Genomic DNA, 23604 nt, shown 5'->3' on the forward strand with positions numbered 1-23604 from the left:
CGAAACTATTTGTATAACCGGCGTTAATAATGGCGGCGCTGTTAACGCTGTTTTATTAAAAGGCGATAAATAACTGATACTTTAAATAGTCTCTTCTTACTCATCAAAAATGTTAATTTCAAACCCTTTAAAACCCAGTAGTATGTACCACCTAATTCTATTATTAGTAATTCTGAACTTTGGTCGCCTACAATTCTCTGGGTAACTAAACAGAGATTATTTCCTTACACAAGATTTAACAGTTGATGTTTGATAGGGAAAAGTGTTGTGTTTCCTTTGAGGAGAGGACTGGATGTTTAAATTGGTATTTGTAGGGTGTAAAATGTATATTCTGCCTTAAGTACGAAGCTCGTCCTTAAAGTAAGTTTCCCTGGGGCCGTTTACAGAAACAAAACACAATTTCATGGAAATATTTATTGCAACAGATACAGCAAGTGTCCAGCTATTTTTCAACATATTCGCCACCGGAATTGAGACATTTGTCATACCGTGGGACCAACTTTTGAATACCTGTGTCGTAGAAGTCTGCCACCTGGGATTGGAACCACTGTGTGACAACCATCTCCGCCTCTCTGTCATTCTCAAAACGCTGACGCTGACCGGACAGGAATTTCTTGAGGTGTAGGAAAAGATGGAAATCACTGGGAGCGAGGTCCGGGCTGTAGGGTGAATGATTAAACACCTCCCAGCTGAACTCCTGCAGGAGACTTGCTGTCCGTCGAGCCGTGTGCGGCCTAGCGTTATCACTGACCGCACTTCACAGTCGGCGGGAGCTGGAATAAGAACCTCCATCTTCAACAGCTGCAACGATGCTACTGTGAGAACGCGTGAAGTACCGTTAGTGCATGCGCCATGCTACGTCATTGCTCTATCACGTATGCACAGTCGCTTCGCGCAATATAAGGTTTGCTAGCTGTGGGACGAGTGGGAAACTTACTTTTGGGACGCGCCTCGTATGATGGCCACAGTGCGCACTGTTCCTCATATTCACCAAACGAGGGAAAATGAGACAGAGATCGAAGCTTCAACTTAAGTGACCAACTACAAAACTTACTGGTTCAATTTGATATAATCTAATATCTGTTTCAATATGTACATTAAAATAGACCATGACATATTTATTGGATAATGCAAAAGACATACTAGCATGGAGCCTTCAATTGTCATCCAGTTATTGTTCCCGAAATGTAGATGAAACATGACACGTGTCGATATTCTAACGCAAGGCGCGAAGCAATTACCGTGTTTGTGTCAGGGGACTTGAAGCCTGTGTTATCACAACACTTTGATTAACCCTTTAAAGCGCAGTGGTGATTACGTATATGAATGTAATTACCATCAGCTATAACAAACGAACGTTATGGTTGAATTGTTAGCATCCCTGCCTTGTATTTGGGAAGTCCCGCGCTAAAATCCTTACCAGGAGACTAGCTATCCTGACAGGCTTTTCGTGATTTTCCTTAGTCCCTTCGACGAAAATACTTATTTATGGGTTTCATATTATTTCGCAGAGGAAACGGTGATTATTCAAGAACACAGCTTTATTCAATTAGTTTAGTTTCGTTAGGTTTGTGTCGAGAAGATTGAGATGGGCCGGGCATGTAGCGCGCATGGATGGGACAAGAAGTGTGCACCGGGTATTGGTTGGGAAACCTGAAGGGAAGAGACCGCTGGGGAGACCTAGACGTAGATGGGAGGATAATCTCAGGCGGGATCTATGGGAGATAGGAGTTGAAGGAGACTGGATTTTGTTGGCCCAGGACAGAGCTTTGGTTAATTCGGTGATGAACCTTCGGGTTCGGTAAACCATCTGGTTGGTTGGGTCCACTATTTGGGAAGCCTTAGGTGAAGAGACCTCTGGGGAGACCTAGACGTAGATGGGAGGATAATCTCAGGCAGGATCTATGGGAGATAGGAGTTGACGGAGACTGGATTTTGTTGGCCCAGGACAGGGTCCGGTGGAGGGCTTTGGTTAATTCGGTGATGAACCTTCGGGTTCGGTAAGCCATCTGGTTAGTTAGTTAGTTAGGTTTGTGATCTGCCCCACAACACACACATTTACGTGCCCGCTCACAATTGTACTTACTCTCTCACAAATCCAGATATTCAGAATAAAACGTTTTAAATTTTATATCGATAATTATATCGGTTGCTGTTACAGAACGCCTTCTGATATGGAGATTGTCTAAGAATATACTTATTAAACAGTTTTGGATAGCCAACGAGGGGTGGTCCACCAGCTTGGTATCAAACCAGCCTCGCCGTAAGATACCAGCATGTGGCAATGTGACAACTCGTGTTAGATGCAAGGAAAATGTTAAAATTTATCTTAGGAAAAGTGGTTACAAAGGTGTGGATTGGATTAGTGTGGCTCTGGATAGGGATCTGTGGTGGGTTGAATACGGTAATGAACCTTCGGGTTCAGTATAAGGCTGCGTGTGGGTAAGTGTCAGCTTCTCACGAAGGACTCTGCTCCATGGAGTTGCTTAATTGTATTTTTCTGAGTCAAAGTGCGCTAAGTGTATTTTTCTTGTCTGTACCAAGAAAGGGAAATGCGGGTGGTGAAGGGGGGGGGGGCTTGAGTCGGGGTACGGCAGTCACCTGTTTTTCCGTATCTGTTAGCATGTAAGGCACAAAGTCTCCCAAGGAGAAAACTGATTTAAATAGGTTAACCATTCAACAAAAGCAATGTTATTTTTAATCTTGCCGGTTTATTTCTGGAAGCAATTCTTGGTAACTTCCCCTAGCACGAGAGTGAGAGGTGTTCATCTGAAACTCCAGCCAAGGTCGTGCGTCGTGCTGACAATTTGTTTAGACGGAGTGTTCAGACGATCAGGACTTGTTTTGAGTCATAACTTTACATTACGTGTTACATGTTTTGTGAGAACTCTTACGTGTTTCTTACTTGTGAGTTTGGGACTCCACGGGTTAGTACCGCGTGTGAAAACAACTTCTGGAGGGATATTTCGTCCAGATCGAATGTAATAGTTATACAGTCACGACTTCGTATTCTGGTTTTAAGTAATGATATTTCTTCCATTAAAATTATAAAAAAAGTATACGGGTGACTCGTTATACACAGAGGTTGCGTCCCTTCCAATCACCACTCTGATGGTAACCTAGCGCCAGAATTCTTCGATACTGGATTGCATTCCCTGGTAGGCCTGGAGAGAATTTGACAAAGGTAACAGGTTTTAAAATTTTGCCCCGGATAGGATATTGATTATACTCAAGACGCTGAAATTAAACCGTGGATAGCTAAAGCGCGTATAACGAGAGTTATTCATATACATGTATTTGACTCGATTAAAGTAATGATTGCTCGCTCAACTGTAATTTTTAAAATATATTTTCTCTATGCTTTTATGTAACACAGAATGTCCTGTCATGAAACTGCAGTGCGATTGTTTAGTTATTATGAACGATGAAAAGTCTGAAGTCAACATAAATCCTTAGATTCTTTTAACTAGTAAGTGTCCTGTTTTAACTGACAAGTTAGTAAGGGACGATTGATTGAATATTATCTGTGTCGTTAGTGTGTGATCATTCATATGCTTACACGTTTCTGTATGGGAACAACACCGGATATTTTGATGAGAGAATGATACAGAATGTTTCATTTCAAAACGCAACCCAACTACAACAGCATTACTAGGCTTTGATTTCCGTTTTTGTTCCTGAGGGAAAACTTACAGAACAGTTTCAAGGCAGATGTTCAATATGTCCGCCGAATTCTCAAATACAAGTATCCACCGTCTTTTGTGCGTTTCGTGCAGTTCTGCGAAGTATTTATGGTGTTTCAGTTCTTTAATGTTATTCGAATAAATTCTTTCTTTCGTGATTCCCCACAGAAAGAATTCTGACGCGGAGGCCTGGTGATCTTGGTGGCCAAATACATCTCTCGACTACGTGCCCCTCCCCCCTCCACAAAAAGAGCTCTAGCAGAGAAACAGTTGCAGTCGCAGAGAAAATTAACCAGAATCCAGTTATTTAAATAGAACTGAAAAATTTAAATTTGCAATATTTACTGCATTTTATTCCTTTTCTTTGTTTATTCTGTACCTTTAACTCCTTTTTTGTCTTCTCCCTTATTTATTTCTCGTCTCTTTCAACTCAGTACAACAATAAAAAATATTATCCGTGCTACGTATTATGTTATTTCGAAAATTTTCGACCATATTAGAAGTATTTATAAGAACTGCATGATGGCAACAGCTCTTTTAAAATATAGCATTCACCCACATATGCCTTTATAACTGCAAAATTGTATGCCTCTGTGAGCCCAAACAGACCAGCTTAAAAAGAATGAAGCTGTTGGTACATAATACGAAATGCCCCGAGGTGTTTCAGGTCGCCGTAACCGCGCGGCAACTTCTCCAGCTCGCTAGTAACGCGTGAAGTCTATACTCTCTCCGCTCGGCCAAGTTCGCGTGTACCATTAAAACACTTGTACATATCTATTAGTGTTGTGACAGAATTACCTTGCGTTTGTTTGTGCTATAATCTCGTACCATCTTTTATATTTACACTACTTCGGTTCACAGCAAGACGGCAGAAATGCAACCTTGCACAATGACGAAAGTTATTCGACTGTGGCGTGACAAACTGAGAATTCTCAGGCCAGCCAGCTCTTGCGGAAACACGAGACTGACCGGGCCAGTCTTTATTTCTATTTTTGTTTTGATTTTTTTGTTTATATTCTTACCTCTATTTTTGTGTTTTGTTTTTGTTTATTTTTAATTATTTATTAAATTATTTATCTCGTCACTGAGATACATTTTGTTGGTCTCTTGACTAAGAGAGTAAAACAGGGCTTTAGACAGCCCTGGACCTACAGCTGGTTCCTTTCAAGACACGTGTTCACGTCGTGTATATGCGGTGATGAGCCTGCTCTCAGTTTTGATGTAAATGACGTTCCATCACTGCTCTAATGACATTATAATGCGTTGTGGTTTGCAGATCCTATTTCTAAAATCGTACTTACCCACAATGCCTTGCTTTTAATTGGTAATTATAGGGCTTTATCACAACTCAGGCGAATAGTCAACAGATTTCTTTTAGGTTTTTTGTCAAAACACCAATTGACATCTTTTTTATTATTATTATTATCATTTAGTGTTCTGTCTGACGACAGGTCCATATGAACAGGATCCTTCCATTCTTTTCTCGGACTGGGACCTGTTCATATACGTTCTTGGCAGATGATCCAGAAGTGGTTTGCCATTGCCTTCTTCTGTGTGTGAACGGAGTAATTGTTGGGATGCCACGGAGAAACCGGGGAAGAAGCCCCCGGAGGAAAACTCCGTGTTGCCTATACCACGGCCTTGCCCAACACAAGTTATAAATCTGAGCACCACGGGGAATCGAACCCGAGACCCCAGGCTTACAAGGCCAGCGTTCTAACCGCTAGACCACCGTGACGTTGCATAAAATCATAACACTTCCTGTTTAACTGAAAAATTATAAAATATTTAAGGCTTTATTTAAAAAAAAAATATATGATTTTAACGTATGAAAATTCACCAAACGCAGGGAGATTTTTCTAGTCGGAAAAGGGCTATTGCCCAAAGGTCACCACTGCTCGGGTGTCGATGCTGTATGCATATAGACTCTGACCTATTTCCGAATATCTCAGGAATATATTTGCTTCTAAATTCGATTTAAATATCTGGACACTAGAAAAAAGAATATTACAAAGTCGGAATTTCGTACTGCTGGTTTGAATGCTGTATTCTGTCTTGAGAAATAATTTAAAGCCAACATATTGGTACTTTTTATATTTTAGAACTTTCATATATTTTTTTCGCTTTTGTTAATGTTATACCGGAATTAAATTGTTAAAATGGATGGGGAGTCCCTCGCCCATTGCCTTAAAGCGGTCTTGATTAAAAGGAGCGTTATATAAATACATTATGTTGTAAGAGAAGGATGTTTTTTGATGAATTGAGAAATATTCCGTCAAATAATTATTTATGGGACTATGTTATAACACGTGACTTTTGCAAATTTGTTTGCCAAACACTCCGACCTCAATAAATAAAATCTCAGATTGATGATGGCTGTCTTCTGGGATGTTGCGCCGTGTAGTCTGGTAGAAGTTTGCTGACGTTTCAGAGATGCTTGCTGCCTCCATCTTCAGGGCGATAATCATCGCCCAATATCCGAGCAGACAGTCATCTTTGATTACCTATATTTGCTCCGATAATTCTCGTACAAATGCGAAATAAATTTTTTTTGCGTCGAGTCCTTGATCGTAGTATTGTTTTAATACTACCCGCCTTTATAGATCGGCAACTTCTCCATCACGGCTGTATGAGGCTGAAACTGTCGCGTGCTTTGATGTGATTATCATTGTTCAACCTCTAATTGCATGTGTTGTGCTCGACGCAGTGCGGCGCGATTGCTTTCATAAAAATTATGGCCGTACGTGTATTAATTCAAGACTTCACTAACTCCTTACAGCAGAGTCCATCTTGAGACGCTGATACTAAGCTCAGTTAGTCAAGGTGGACGATTTCTTTATTTCTGTGTAGGCGGCAATGGTAATGAATCTAACTTGAAAGATTTCTCGAGATAATCCAGTACACCTCCGAAGGCAAATGTTTAAATCCGAGTTTTCCTATGATCTCTACTTCGACTGTCATTCACAAGACCTCGGTGTATCAACAGAGTGTCGATCTCATGACTATTAAGACCCAGAGACATAAAGTCAGGAGTAGAATTACATAACCAAATACACATAATTCTAGCAGATTATATTTATTATATTTTATTTAGTGTTCTGTCTGAGGACAGGTCCATATGAACAGGATCCTTCCATCCTTTTCTCGGACTGGGACCTGTTCATATACGTTCTTGGCAGATGATCCAGAAGTGGTTTGCCATTGCCTTCTTCTGTGTGTGAATGGAGAAACCGGGGAAGCCCCCGGAGGAAAACTCCGTGTTGCCTAGACCACGGCCTTGCCCAACACAAGTTATAAATTCGGGCACCGCCGGGAATCGAACCCGAGAGATTGTAGGAGACATTAATCCTCTGACGATGATACATTTTCACAACGCGAGATGCATTGCCGTCTTATGTGAAGACGGTGATGAACTTTCGGTTACTGTAAAAGCAGCAGAGAATTTCCTGGCCATGCAGATTAGGACGTATCCGGTGAAATTAAGTTTACATTTCCTATGTTTCCATTGTGAAAACCCATCGGTTTGTTCTTTATGTCAGAAATACTTTCCCGAAACGGATATGGTTTATTGGTAACGCAACTTGCATTGCTTCTGAAAGTGACTGGTTCGAATCTTGACGGGGTTTATGTAGCTTCATTCGCGAATACTGTCATGCTATTCCCTTATCCTTCCACATTCCTGCCAATTCATCAGTCAATAGAAACCTTCTACGTAACCTCCAAATATGGCGTCGGGTCTTAAAATTAATAACAAACCTTCCCGCAAGCAGGTCTGGGTTTTAAACTCAGTCAGTTGAAGTACAATTTCTGATGGCACTCCGAGGCCAGGTTATTCATTCTGTCCGCTGTTATAAGTCCACAGGTAAAATTATTATTGATGCTGTAATGCAAAGTGTCTTAGACCTCCCGCCCACAGGGACCGCATGTTCGGATTCCGCTCGGGGCATTTATTGTCCTGCGTTGGTAAAGGCCTTGCTCCAACTGCGAATAGATTTGTTATCTTTGAATTAATTACCCTTCTGTCCAAGGCAAAGAAAATAAGAAGTAGAAACAGAACAGATGTCGGAGGGTTGGAAAATAAATTATAAATCAATGTATTGGAGTAGGGGAGTGTCTTATAGCTTAAAACCCATTCTGAAGTATCTAAGATGACGTTGCAGAAGTGTTTTATGAAACATTTGAGTAGAAAATGAGTAAATTGAATAAAAATTTTCTTGGATATTATCCATCGTCTAGTAAATATAAAACGTAAAACGACGTTTCGGAGATGGGACTCTATCTCCGTCTTCAGGTTCCTACTCAGTTGGGCCCACTAGATAGAGCTAATCCCTATCTCCGGACCTTCCTTCGATATTATCCATCGTCTAGTAAATATAAAAGGTAAAACGACGTTTCGGAGATGGGACTCTATCTCCGTCTTCAGGTTCCTACACAGTTGGGCCCACTAGATTAGAGCTAATCCCTATCTCCGGACCTTCCTTGGATATTATCCATCGTCTAGTAAAATATAAAACGTAATACGACGTTTCGGAGATGGGACTCTATCTCCGTCTTCAGGTTCCTACTCAGTTGGGCCCACTAGATAGAGCTAATCCCTATCTCCGGACCTTCCTTGGATATTATCCATCGTCTAGTAAATATAAAACGTACAAACGACGTTTCGGAGATGGGACTCTTTCTCCGTCTTCAGGTTCCTACACAGTTGGGCCCACTAGATAGAGCTAATCCCTATCTCCGGACCTTTCTTGGATATTATCCATCGTCTAGTAAATATAAAACGTAAAACGACGTTTCGGAGATGGGACTCTATCTCCGTCTTCAGGTTCCTACACAGTTGGGCCCACTAGATAGAGCTAATCCCTATCTCCGGACGATTAGATGGTTTTAGATTAGAAAATGAGTACTTGGTAATGTACGCGCAAACATTGCTGTCACCAGCATAATTAATGTATTATTAAGTTTATTCATTATTGTAACCCTTCCAAAGTAGAATTTTTAATTATTGTACTGTTAACACCTCGAACGACGGCTGCTGTAAGAAAAATGTAAATTACTTATTTTATTCTTCTGTTCCTATGAGAATACACAATAAATTCTTATTAAAATATTAAAATATTACAATAATTAACATTTAAAATATTTAAAAATATTAAATGATGTTCTTTATCGAAATATTCGATGGTCTAATGTAAATCGAATATTTCGATAAAGAACATCATTTAATATTTTTAAATATTTTAAATGTTAATTATTGTAATATTTTAATAAGAATTTTGTTGTGATTAGACGGACAAGATTTAAACAATATATATTTATTATATCACAATATGACGCAACTTTACTATCTCTTAAAAACGATGTTCACAACTGGTCTGTAACTAACGAAGCAACTGATGGAACATGATCGTTGCTGATAATTGGTACAGTGGTCAATATATTTCCAGTCTTTTGGGGAACCAGAACGTTCATTAACGTGTTAACAACAGCCCACAACTGGACACCATCATGAGCCGGTATAAATGAGGGTAACCAAACGAGATATGTCGTCTGTTGTGTTTGAAATATTAAAATAAATCGTTTGTCTGTGTGCTGAAAAACTTTCAAGACATGAAAAACAACCAACAAAAGCTTTTCTGTACCATGACGAAGACCGTACCAAGAGCGTGGGAGTCAATATCAGTTTGCACTCTTCGATCTAAAATTAGGGGGGGGGGGTGAGGCTCTAGGCGGTGAGGGGAGTGACGTCATGTGGGGAGGGGAACCAAAATGAAGCGCTTGGGGAAGGGAGTGAGGCTGTCGAAGCTTGTCCCCGCCGTTCCGCCAGGAGTGTATACAAGACGCTCTTCTGCAGCACAAAAGTCACTCCCGGTTTCACCACCACGAGCGCAGCACCTGTCAGTTGGTCCCGAGTTCTATTTCAGTTAAACGAAATTTTCGGGAGTCAAATTTGAGTTTCAATAATTCCACCGCCACTATATACCAGTTGATTTTTTTTTTTTTTGGTTTTGTTTCTGGAAAATCGTTGTCATCTCGATTGATATATTTATTTTACGGAGAACAAGTCTAGTATTGTGCTTTTTAACACATTTTTTCTGGAACGGAATATCGAAGTCTGATCGCTGAAAACATCGTCTTTTCTGTTGTGAGTAATTTTTTTTTTAATGAGTTTCGTCAGTTAAACATTCATCATCCTTGTTACGTAAATTGAATTTTTATTATTTTTGAATATATTTTATTATCGGTGATATATGTCTCCCTGTGTAAATAATATTAACTGTAACTGTCGTATTTTTGGATTAATATTCCTTTCGGGTAAATTAGGTCTATAACATTCGTGCTTCACGAACGACTGACATACATATTTTGCATGATTTTTATGTAAACAATTACACTCTTAAAGAACTACAGTCTCGTTACATGAAGTTTAGGAACTGTTTAATATGTCCACCACTGACATTAACGTTTAAGCCAGAGAGAAAGGATTAAGATATCTGGTCCTTTCCAGGGTGAGAAACTCGTGTCTCAAGCCGGATGAGTGGACGACCAATGAAATCGTCAGTTGCGAACCAGAGCCCTTCGCAGATGTTGATGGCAACGGGGGTGAGTGTTTCGAAAAATTTCTTTATCCCAGTCCTTTGAAATTTGATCTACAATTTTGTTCTGGAATATGTTATATGTTTATTAATAGTCTTTATAACACACAACATTAAATTACGTGCTGTCGGGAGCGTAGTTTCCATGACAGTTGTTGGAGTAAGCGTTTATTTTATTGAGTTAAGTTTTATTTTTATTATTTTACGAAACCTTCAGTAATTCGGACTATACGGCGATTGCCTCGAACAACTGAAGAAATGTCAGCTTAGCGGTTTTACGTACCGAGATTTTAATCCAAGACCTCTGAAACACGAAGCCGAAATGTGAATAGTGAACGGTAATAGTAGTCTATTATAAATGATAGTTTTAGACAATGGGATGTCAGCCCTGCAGTGAAGAGTGAATCAAATTATAAACAACTCACGAATCAATTGGATCAGAAGGAGTTATTTCAAGTAACCGGTAACAGGGAAGTCTCGTGAGAAAATGTTCGTAGTTTGAAAATTGTTAAGGGTCTACCAGTTATTTACTCTAACTGGACTTGCTATCAGTACTCGTAAAAGCGAGCACTGACAAGCATGAAAGTAACAGTGACAGTGTTAGTAGCTTAATAATTCCGCCATAATACACGTAAAACTTGATTGGTGTACAGAACGTCTTAACGACCCAACGTTCTCACGAGTGGACACATTTTTCCGTTATGTAAAATGTAATTGAATGTTACGAATATTAGACGCTAATTTTCGTAAGATTTAACAAATATCTGACCGTATTTAACTGTCTGAAACTCGGTTTTAGGTAAATTAACGCGTGTACTGGGCAGTATTTCTGTTTTTATTTTGTGATTTCAGTAATTTGTATGAGAAAGTGAGAATTGTTAAAGATCGTACGTATTGTTTATGATACCAGCACATATTTCCTAGCCGTCTCCTGCATTAAGTCTAGAAAAGTAATGTTTCAGTTTTTACTGTAAAGCACACTGTTTTTCTGTACAGTTTATACCTCATGATTTAATATTCATAAGTAAACTTTTTTTTTACGACAAAGTGTATTCGTGGGTTTCGAAAGACTCTCAAAATAAACAGATATTATTTCTTTAGACATAAGTTGATATAATTGCGTCATATTGTGAATTAAAATTTAATTATTCGTAAGATATTGTGGATGCATCATATTGTGATTTATATAGTATTAAAAATTAAAAATATTAAAAATATTAAAAATATTAAAATTAGCCGTCAATCACAATATAATATTATTAAAAGATTAAAATGAAGACTAAAAATCATTAAAAATCAGTAAAAAATCAGTAATTCAGTGAAAAGTTTAAATACATAACACCTGATGATGGCTATATATAGCCGAAACATGTCGTGTGTGTTCCACATGTAAATCGAGTACTCGATAGGGAACGTAAAAAGATATTTTAATCTTTTAATAATATTATATTGTGATGAACGGCTAATTTTAATATTTTTAATTTTTAATTATTCGTGTTTTTTCCGTCTTATCACAATTGTATATAAATAAAATTTATACATAAGATATTAAAATATCATTATGTTTATTTCCAAATCATCATCAGAAGTTACACAACAACAGTAATTAAGTTTTAGTTTATAAGATTATAATTTTTTAACTTTTAACTTTACACCTGAAGATGGTTCTATGTAACCGAAACATGTAGTAAAAAGATGTATCAAATATGTAAATGATATTTTAATATCTTATGTATAAATTTTCTTTAGACAGCTTTAACAAATTGGTTTTTGAAACGGAGAAACACTGCGTTTTCTTTGAGGTAGGAAGTGAATTTTCAAAGGGTTGAGTAGGTTTCCTGAAGTGACCTCTCACCTGGTGGCGTGCCATGAAGCCTAAACCAAACTAAATGGTTCTCTCGTCCACAGTTGTTTTAAAAATTGTCAGTATTCTTTAGCGTTAAGACCGTCAAGGTTTGTGCTGACGTATGATGTTATTGGTTACCGCGAAACTATCGTTTTTCCGTCGCCACGCACGTTTGTTTGTTTGTTTATATATTATTGTGGAAGTATTCCAGATTCCAGCGTAATTGTAGTAACTAACTCTATAGAGCATAGGTATTCTTGAGAATGTAGTAATGGCTTGTTTTTGTCAAGATGTTTCCCACATTTTATGAAGCCCGAAGTTTCATTCAGTAAAGGATTCGAAGGCAACTCTAGCCAGAGCCACATGAATCCAAATATAAATATAATGTTTAATTTTTCAGTCAAGCTATTTTAATTTCTGACTCTCTGAAGCAATTATTATCATCCATTTAGTTGTTTGGTAATTATGATCTTAATTTGTTTTTATTATATGCGCGTTCTTAACGACGTTGCATAAACGTGCCTGCTAAATTCACCGTCTGTCGTGATTCGAGATGCAATTGACGAATTTTCTTGAAATTTGATGTTCAGGAATTTTACTACAGTTTATCGTCAACTTCAAATTTTGTAACTTCAGACAGCAAAAAGTAATATTTTATGTGAAGACGCAAGTCCACGTGCGTTTCTGGCCGAAACTTGGTCGTGACTCGTAGGTAAAATATTTATCGGGAGAAAAATTCTTGGATGAAAGTTGTACAGAAAATTGAACACTTGTCTCATGAAATAAAGTGGATTATTTGCTTTATATCATAACTTGACTCGACACTGATTTTGATCAAATGTTTGATTTGAGGTACTGACTGCCAGTTTTAAGAAACTTAGGCTGTAATATAGCGTTAAACGTTACTTAATTGCACATGTAGATTTAAGAACAAAACGATTTATTACGATAAGCGTCGGTACATGTTTACAACCATAACGACTTTAACGTATTGCTAATTCTTTAACCAAGTAAATAAAATCTACACAATTTAAATTTGTTCTAAATACTGAGGTGACAGGCTTGTTCACATTTCCTGGTGTCAGGTCAATCTGAGTGTCGGGAAAGAGAATGATTTTGTCGTAAAACGTAAGAATATGTCGAGTCGTACTTCCACGCCCATCCACGCCTAGATAACGTCCTTTTTTCCGAACTAAAAACCATACATATACAAATTCTTGTCTGTGAAGGTTTCCAGGCGGTGAAGGTGCCTGGAAAGAAGGTAAGACGTTCTGAAATGGTGAAGGTAGAAATATGAGAACTGGAACAAGGAGAGAAGTTGAACAGGGTCTTGTAGGATTTGAGGTTTTCACGGCGGTGAGTCTGAAGATTTCTGTCTTCTGGGTTACTGCGCTGTGTAGTCTGGTAGATGTTAACCGACGTTTCAGAGGTCATACTGCCTCCGTCATCAGGGCGATGATATGAAGATTTCTGTCTTCTGGGTTGTTGCGCTGTGTAGTCTGGTAGATGTTAACCAACGTTTCAGAGGTCATACTGCCTCCATCATCAGGGCGATGCGTATGAAGATTTCTGTCTTCTGGGTTGTTGCGCTGTGTAGTCTGGTAGATGTTTACCAACGTTTCAGAGGTCATACTGCCTCCGTCATCAGGGCGATGAGTATGAAGATTTCTGTCTTCTGGGTTGTTGCGCTGTGTAGTCTGGTAAAAGGTCGCCCTGATGATGGAGGCAGCAAGGACCTCTGAAACGTCGGTAAACTTCTACCAGACTACACAGCGCAACAACCCAGAAGACAGCCATCTTGATTAGGGACTTACTTCAGTCAATGATGTTTAAGGATGTTTGTTATGGGAAACATACGAAACACATATGTTCACTGTGTGGGCGAAGTGCACGTGGTATATATGGTTACCACTGGATTTTAAAAGCTGTAGTTAAAGCTTCTTCTTATAGTTCGTTAAACACGTCGATAATGCTCGAATAAAGAAAATGACTACTTTGTGGATTGTTAATTTTTCCACTCACAAAATGATTGTGAGACAGATTTTACCGAGAACGATCAACTGATATTTGAATTTTATGGAAAATATTAGGTACACTGGACTGATGTGAACCGAAATTAAGTTAGCGTGACAACACTCAATTAGACCGTCCAGTACCAATTCTCCATCACATTTATTGAGTAATTTCACGTGTAATATATGGACGGATAAAATGTCACGAACATTTGCAAACTAACTTGGCCACACTCGGATCCTGCGTTTTACTATTTCAAATCTCCGCTGTAGAAAAATAAATGAAACATAAATCTTGGTTTCCTGTTGTACTGAGCAGATTTAACGTTTCTGCTAATCCGCTTTGGTAGGAATAAGGAAGGATGCATTCCATTTTGTTTTGTGACTAAGGAAAGTGATTCTGAAAATACAGCAATAAATCTTGGAGGTCAGGTAAGTGCTTTTTGTAATGAAATCGTCATGCCGGAGGCAGAACTCCGGATGTTTTTGCCGATAGGTCAGGAATAGCCATTCATTAAGGACGCCATAAATCACGTTTTTCGGAAAAGCATATCCGGAATTCGTAGAAAAACTGTGTGGAATTGTTTTTCTCGTCCAGTTTATAAATAATATTTAAACATTCAAACTGTACCTCGACGAAAACACAACTCTTCTCCACTACAAATATTAAGTTGGCTCTCTTTAAGGAAATTATCTATAGTTTACTCTGAAAATCATACGAAAGACATAAATACAAAACGCAGCGGAGTTATAAACTGTTAAAACAGGTCACAATTGCCACTGAGTTCTAAAAGGTTAACTTAGACACAAAAATATAACCGACATATGACGGTGCTGTGAACTGTAGTACGATTTGAGGTTTTCACGGCGATGAGTATGAAGATTTCTGTCTTCTGGGTTGTTGCGCTGTGTAGTCTGGTCGATGTTTACCAACGTTTCTGAGGTCATACTGCCTCCGTCATCAGGGCGATGAGTATGAAGATTTCTGTCTTCTGGGTTGTTGCGCTGTGTAGTCTGGTAGAAGTTTACCGGCGTTTCAGAGGTCTTTGCTGTCACCCTCATCTTTAGGACCTCTGAAACGTCGATAAAGTTATACCAAACTTCACTGCACAACAACCCAGAAGACAGCCATCTTCATTACTGCATGGTAGACCAACTGAATACCTAAGTAGAACGTAGTGTATAATGTCTAAGTACTGTACTCTTGGCGCTTTCTTGTAAGAACTGGGGAAAATACAGGAAGTCGACAGGACATCCGCCGCGTAATACAGATCCCACAGTTTCACGATAAAGCTTGTGGAAAGAGAAAGTCATTAGGGATAGGATTTGATTTGACCGGAATCAATTCTCAGCTAATTTCTCGTAGTCTTAAATCCTGATAGGATGATTAAGAGACCTATCGACAGATTCAAATTTGTATAAACTTGGGCATTTTATTCTGAAGTAAGGGTGTCCTTATTTTTTCGTCACGTTTGCAACCAAACGTTGCAGAAATTCTCATATTAGCTTCGCCATTTGTCCGCATATAACAACTTGAGAACCACTGAACGGGTATTCATGAAATTTGATATTGTACTTTCACTAACATTTTTCCGACACAATCTAATTTTTTTTTTAAATACCGGCAAACAATAAAGGACACTTTACTTGAAGATCTACATGTGTTACTGCGCTCCGGTCACTGGGTGGGGAATCCCCTTACAGGGATCCACGCAATCACAAAGGGGGCCTCCTCGGTGAATAAACCGTCGTGACATCATCACCCAGCCACACAGATGAGGTCGTTGGTCCCAGACAACTCTGATTTTACTGGCCCCATTTATAAATGTCAAAGGTTTTGACGGAACTGACGGCTTTCCACAACTATTTAAGCCACCTAGAAAGATAGCGTCCACGAACTAAAAGATGTATTGGAAATAACAGAGCGAACGAGCCAGAACTGTTCCGCTCTGCGTACATATTCTTATTTCTTGAATTGTTAAATTTTCGATCTCGAGATACGCATATCTACTTGAGAGAGATACAGACTTCATCTCGTTATATCACTTATCTGACGTGAACCTGTCAAATTTTGTCATCTATTTGACATGTCTACGTGTTATCTGAATATTAAGCTGCTAGCATGATTTCTTCCGACACATTTTGTCCTAAAGCAGCTTTTTCGAGAGGGCCGGTCCGTTCTGGTACATAACAAAGGACATTTACGCAGGACGTAATATTTTTGGGGCGTTCGTTCTTTGTATTTTCAGTTTAAGACTGTTAAATCTTTTGGTACTCTACTATAAAGGGTATGGGGGCTGATGAGCAAGGGCCTTCAGAAAAATTGAAGTTATTTTGACGTCGTCACAACTAGAAAACTGATTTTCTACCTCGAATAACACAAATCGCGCAACCATTATAAAAATAAATTTGTTAATTACCTTAGTTCAAAAAATACTCTTATGTAAAGTGGTCGTTAGAATTTTTAGATTTACGTGAAAATTTAAGCGACTCGACAGGTTTTTGTAAAATTTTCTAATATTAAATTTCATTAAAATCCGTTCAACCGTTCTCGGTTTGTTACATGCATACGGACGGACGGACGGATAATACTTTGTATTAGTTTTTATTCTATATTCTCCGGAGCGAGAAATATTTGGCAAGGACATGTTTGCTGTGTTTCATACGAAGTGCGTACCAAGTATTATCAGGTATCTCCCATTGTCAGATGTCGATAACAGCATGATGCAATATTACCATTAGGTGCTTAATTTTAATTCATCAATTTACAGCGCTCGGGGCGTCTCTTATTCAGGTCAGTGCCCACATCCTACCTCAGGTTTCAGTTCCAATTCCCATTTACATCGCGCCAGGAAAATTATCTTGTTTACATGTGCTATTTTCCGGTTGGTTGTTTACTGTATAGAGTAGGGAAGGCAGAAACACGCAAATAATTTAATCCGGCCAGTAGCTATGTCCCTGTATTATTACGAATCAGTAATGAGGCTCTTTAATAATTTCTAATCTAAATTTTTCTTCTGAGAATATGGTTGACTATCCAGAGCCCCCTCACTGAGCGACAGTCGATTACTATTATTATTATTTAGTGTTCTGTCTGACGACAGGTCCATATGAACAGGATCCTTCCATCCTTTTCTCTTCTCGGACTGGGACCTGTTCATATACGTTCTTGGCAGATGATCCAGAAGTGGTTTGCCATTGCCTTCTTCTGTGTGTGAATGGAGAAACCGGGGAAGCCCCCGGAGGAAAACTCCGTGTTGCCTAGACCACGGCCTTGCCCAACACAAGTTATAAATTCGGGCACCGCCGGGAATCGAACCCGAGACCCCCAGGATTACAAGGCCAGCGTTCTAACCGGTCCCCGCCCTGAACGAGTTGAATCTAATGCGGGTTGAAGTAAAATACAGGCAGAATTAAACTTGTGAGTTTTAAAATGTTTTATAAACTACGCGCGTTCCAAATTCCACATGGCTAGATGCAACAGTTAGTTTCGTGCTGTGATTTCCATGAAAATACTTCCGGTCCTTTGCCATATGGTGTTATTTTTAACAAGTCACAGTTATGAATAAAACTTGACTGTCTTAAGCGTACATTACATGTCGGATGTTTGCAGTGAAATCGTATTGAAATTCGGTCCAGAGATTTTATTAAATTAAATTAAATTAAATTAAATCCGTGGCGTAACAGCTCCAGAGAGCCAAAGCCGACTAACTTGACTGCTGGTCTCACGTCCACATGCCTAAGCAGAGGTCGACGATCATCTAACCAGATATAGGGTGACGTTTGATTATCATAGATTTTATAAAGGATATATTTATTTATTATTTCAGTCTATACACAAACTTAATTTTTAAAATGTTGTTGTTAAAATTAAAATTAAAATTAAAATTTAGCGCTTTTCATCGTTATTACGATGTTACATTTCAGCGCTTATTATTTTACGACATGTTTCGATGCTATTGCATCATCCTCAGGTTTTTATTATTATTTTCATCTTTAAAACTAATATATATTTATTAATGCAACTATTTATTGATTTATTTGTTTTGTATAATAAATAAATCAATAAATAGTTGCATTAATAAATATATATTAGTTTTAAAGATGAAAATAATAATAAAAACCTGAGGATGATGCAATAGCATCGAAACATGTCGTAAAATAATAAGCGCTGAAATGTAACATCGTAATAACGATGAAAAGCGCTAAATTTTAATTTTAATTTTAATTTTAACAACAACATTTTAAAAATTAAGTTTGTGTATAGACTGAAATAATAAATAAATATATACTGAATTTCAAAACAAACATGACGCATCTAAACTACAAATTTTATAAAGGAGTTTATGAAGATAGTTAAATGCCATAGCGTTGTGGAAACAAGTTGAAAGCTACCGGCAAGGAAAACTGAACTTTGTGAGATTCGATTAATATGGACACTCCTGATAAAGTTCTTCCGTTATCTGCGTGACACGAACTGGAAATGGGTGATAACACAGTAAACGAACCTGACGCAATAACTAACACGTTGTCGTATTAATTGAGCACAAATAATTACAGCTCAAGATAACTTTTGCTGAAACTGAAGATGACTTCACATCGCGAATAGTTCCAGGAATTTATTAATTACTCACGTTATAAATTGTGCAACAATCTCGCAGGCTAACGTTCACAATTACATAGAAACTTCCAGCAATTTGCGGAATTACATTATTTGGACACAGGACGTTTTAGGTCAGTTAGTTAAATGAAACCTGTAGCAATATTCGAGTAGGTAAATATGTATCTGGGACATTCCTCATCAAGAACGGTCTAAAACAAGGAGATGCTTTGTCTCCCTTGCTCTTTAACTTTGCGCTAGAATATGCCATCAGGAAAGTCCAAGATAGGCAGGAGGGTTTGCAATTGAATGGGACACATCAGCTATTGGCATTTGCTGATGATGTTAATTTATTGGGGGATGATATAAACACAATAAAGAGGAACGCAGAAGTTTTACTAGAGGCTAGTAGACGGGTGGGGCTGGAAGTAAATTCAGAAAAAGCTAAGTACATGTTAGTATCTCGTCATCAGCATACAGGCGGGCAGAATTATCTTAGGGTAGCTAATAAATCCTTTGAAAGGGTTACAAAGTTCAAATATCTGGGAACAACAATAACAAATCAAAATGATACTCGTGAGGAAGTTAGGAGGAGACTAAATTCCGGAAATGCTTGCTACTTCTCAGTCCAAAATATTTTGTCTTCCCGTCTGATTTCTAAGAACCTGAAAATTAAAGTATACAAAACAATAATCTTGCCTGTTGTTTTGTATGGGTGCGAAACATGGTCTCTCACTCAGAGGGAGGAACACAGATTGCAGGTGTTTGAGAATCGGGTGTTGAGGAGGATATTTGGGCCTAAGAGGGAAGACGATGGGGCGTGGAGAAAACTGCACAATGATGAGCTTAAAAATCTGTAATCCTCCCCCAATATTGTCAGGGTGATTAAGTCGAGAAGATTGAGATGGGCCGGGCATGTAGCACGCATGGATAGGACAAGAGGTGTGCACCGGGTACTGGTTGGGAAACCTGAAGGGAAGAGACCGCTGGGGAGACCTAGACGTAGATGGGAGGATAATCTCTGGCGGGATCTATGGGAGATAGGAGTTGAAGGAGACTGGATTTTGTTGGCCCAGGACAGGGTCCGGTGGAGGGCTTTGGTTAATTCGGTGATGAACCTTCGGGTTCGGTAAGCCATCTAGTTAGTTAGTTAGTTAGTTAGTTATCGGTTGAAAGACCAACGCCACTGACTGTCTTCCGGTTAAAGCGCGTGGAGTCTTACCTCTACCTGCTCAAATTCTAAAGGCTTTCTGAAGATGGTGGATTACACTTAAAAATATTTGCTAACTGGACTTTATCCATCGTCTTTGTTCAAAAGAAAAAAACCCACGACGTTTCGGGAACTGGCTCGTTTGGATCCGTTAGAAGGAACTCATTGGTCCTGTCAATTACACGCCTTCGTGGTTTGGTGTTGAAGTTGGCCAAAAATTTTGTATATTCTGCTCGTATACCGTTTTTCTCCTTCAAAACGAAGAATCGAACATATTTAATTTGACATGGATATTTCTTTCTTTCTTTTATTTTTGAATAAAAATTTCCTTAGATATTATCCATCGTCTAGTAAATAAAATATAAAACGTAAAATGACGTTTCGGAGATGGGGCTCTATCTCCGTCTTCAGGTTCCTACTCAGTTGGGCCCAATATATAGAGCTAATCCCTATCTCCGGATCTAGGGAGATAGGGATTAGCTCTTTCTAGTGGGCCCAACTGAGTAGGAACCTGAAGACGGAGATAGAGTCCCATCTCCGAAACGTCGTTTTTACGTTTTATATTTACTAGACGATGGATAATATCCAAGAAAGGTCCGGAGATAGGGATTAGCTCTATCTAGTGGGCCCAACTGAGTAGGAACCTGAAGACGGAGATAGAGTCCCATCTCCGAAACGTCGTTTTACGTTTTATATTTACTAGACGATGGATAATATCCAAGAAAGGTCCGGAGATAGGGATTAGCTCTATCTAGTGGGCCCAACTGAGTAGGAACCTGAAGACGGAGATAGAGTCCCATCTCCGAAACGTCGTTTTTACGTTTTATATTTACTAGACGATGGATAATATCCAAGAAAGGTCCGGAGATAGGGATTAGCTCTATCTAGTGGGCCCAACTGAGTAGGAACCTGAAGACGGAGATAGAGTCCCATCTCCGAAACGTCGTTTTACGTTTTATATTTACTAGACGATGGATAATATCCAAGAAAGGTCCGGAGATAGGGATTAGCTCTATCTAGTGGGCCCAACTGAGTAGGAACCTGAAGACGGAGATAGAGTCCCATCTCCGAAACGTCGTTTTACGTTTTATATTTACTAGACGATGGATAATATCCAAGAAAGGTCCGGAGATAGGGATTAGCTCTATCTAGTGGGCCCAACTGAGTAGGAACCTGAAGACGGAGATAGAGTCCCATCTCCGAAACGTCGTTTTACGTTTTATATTTACTAGACGATGGATAATATCCAAGAAAGGTCCGGAGATAGGGATTAGCTCTATCTAGTGGGCCCAACTGTGTAGGAACCTGAAGACGGAGATAGAGTCCCATCTCCGAAACGTCGTTTTACGTTTTATATTTACTAGACGATGGATAATATCCAAGAAAGGTCCGGAGATAGGGATTAGCTCTATCTAGTGGGCCCAACTGAGTAGGAACCTGAAGACGGAGATAGAGTCCCATCTCCGAAACGTCGTTTTACGTTTTATATTTTATAGACATTTATTGTAAAGAAGAATGTTAGAAATGCGTTGTGAACGCTATTTCTCTGAAATATAAATTATCCTAATGCACGTCTGTTCGCATTTTTACACGCACGGCCGTGCCTTCACGCAGTTCGACATCGCTACAAAGGGTTATCCAGTGTGTGGCCACATCTGGCTCGCCAGCATTATAAACGCTTTAAGCATCCTACCTTAGATGGCGCGAGTGTTGACAACACTTAAAAAATTTGCAGCGAAATGGGCAATTCGGATTTATTTTTTATGTTGGTTTATGAGGTTTGAACTGGGGTGGTCATACAATGTAGGATAAGATTAGAAAATGGTAATCAGTAGTGAGTAGACTATGTACAAATTCGTAAGGAGGCAGTCTTGGACCATTTTCAGGGGAATTTTCTACCTTACGTACTGGAGAGTAATTAAAATGTAGGATTACATTGTGACCTGTAGTGGCGAAAAGTCTAATACTTCAGCAGACACCATATTATATTTGTATGAACAAATTTCTAGTCATTTGGAAGATTTTCGGTTTGTTTCGTATGTTATCGTAGGACACACCAGTGTAGTAACTTATTAAAAATGGAGATGCTTCAAATATCTGATATTACCTGCATTAAGTACAGCTCTGAGAAGTTTTGAATAGTGATTGAGATTTCGACAATACGTAGATCTCTTTATGTTATGTAAGCATGTGTGCGTATGTGGTAATTTCGTATACACAAAAGAATGGTGCGGTTTCAAAAGTTAATAAAAAAATTATTTCTCACCTGACGGTGTATGTTGTGCCCGTGTAAGGTGAGGAATATTTTTTTATTAACTTTTAAAACCACACCATTCTTTTGTGTATACCCTGTATAGTATTTTGTGAATATGGTAAGGTTCCATAAAAGGTGAGGAGTTTCTTGACGAGCTGAGAAAATAGTTGGGTTCTCAAGGACTGTGCTGTGATTAAATTTTGAAGGCGGAAACTGATGTCTCGGTATAGCCACGATATCTGCTTTTGAGAGACTTTCCTTCAATGCAATTACGTATAATTTTGATATAAAAACACTGCATGTGAAAGTTACAGGCATTCCAGTGGCGAAGACTATTCAGATTACTATTAAACACATGAAATACTGGGAGGCTGAAGTTCGTGAAGTGAAATCTTCTTACTAGAATCACGAGAAAGCCACCGCGGTACTCTTTTCTGAAACGAAAATTTGCTTCGAAAATTACGAAATTCATATTTACTCTTTGGAAGGCAGATTAAAAACTGACGAAGTTAAACCGGATCATTCTTCTGAGATGTTCACGGCGGCGAGTAAGAAGATGGCTGGGTTGTTGCAGTCTAGTACATGTTTACCGACGTTTCAGAGGTCCTTGCCCAGAAGTCATCTTCTGCTGATTTTCTCTTTCCATTTCCATTAACCCTTTGAAGCCGAAGATCGTCTGAATATTATTTATGAATTCAGTCCGTACCGCGAAGAAAACACTACACCTCACCATTACGAAAATCAGCTGCTTAACCCTTTGAAGCCGAAGCTCGTCTTCATAATATTTACGAATCCAGACCGTACCGCGAAGAAAACACTTCACTTAACCATTAGAAGTCGAATCAGGCGGTACCACATAAGATTTAACAAAAGAACATCCCGGTCAAAGCCTTAATGTCTATCATCTCTTTATTACTTTTTTATTTTCCTCTTGTAATTATCCCTTCCTTGTCTGGAACTACACCAGTTTTTCTTAACCAAATTCAGAGATGTTGAATAGCAGTCGCTTGCCGTTCAACCAGCAGACATATCTCGCCTGTCCTTCACAGTTACCTTCTGTTCACCAACCAACTAAAACGCACATGTCTGTCCTTGCAGTCACCAGATTTGCATACAGTCGTAAAATGTTTCATGCTCCGTAACACAGAAAGTTTTTCTGACTTCGTGTTTTTGTAACGCTAGTTATAACTTGGCATAAATAGACAACTTCCTGCAATTTCTGTACCGAAAAAAAATCAACTTACCAAATGCCACATATTGGCGGTAAGCATCCATGCTTCTTGTTTATTATTATTATTATTATTTAGTGTTCTGTCTGAGGACAGGTCCATATGAACAGGATCCTTCCATCCTTTTCTCGGACTGGGACCTGTTCATATACGTTCTTGGCAGATGATCCAGAAGTG

General features: G+C 38.8%; 1 protein-coding gene across 1 annotated transcript in view; it reads left to right on the plus strand.

Annotated features, from left to right (window-relative positions):
* Nucleotides 1–9504: 9504 nt before the first annotated feature.
* LOC110827946 (proton-coupled amino acid transporter-like protein pathetic) overlaps nt 9505–23604 on the plus strand; it is a 92118-nt gene continuing 78018 nt past the window's right edge. The window contains exons 1-2 of the mRNA XM_022060138.2: nt 9505–9825; nt 10189–10283. Of these exons, the coding sequence (XP_021915830.1) occupies nt 10215–10283 (69 nt within the window). The 5' untranslated portion in view covers nt 9505–9825; nt 10189–10214. The remainder of the gene's footprint in view (nt 9826–10188; nt 10284–23604) is intronic.

The sequence above is a fragment of the Zootermopsis nevadensis genome, unplaced genomic scaffold, assembly GCF_977971745.1.
Source record: "Zootermopsis nevadensis isolate Lab colony 2312 unplaced genomic scaffold, Znev_1.0 Znev_ptg000003l, whole genome shotgun sequence".
Classification (NCBI taxonomy): Eukaryota; Metazoa; Arthropoda; class Insecta; order Blattodea; family Termopsidae; genus Zootermopsis; species Zootermopsis nevadensis.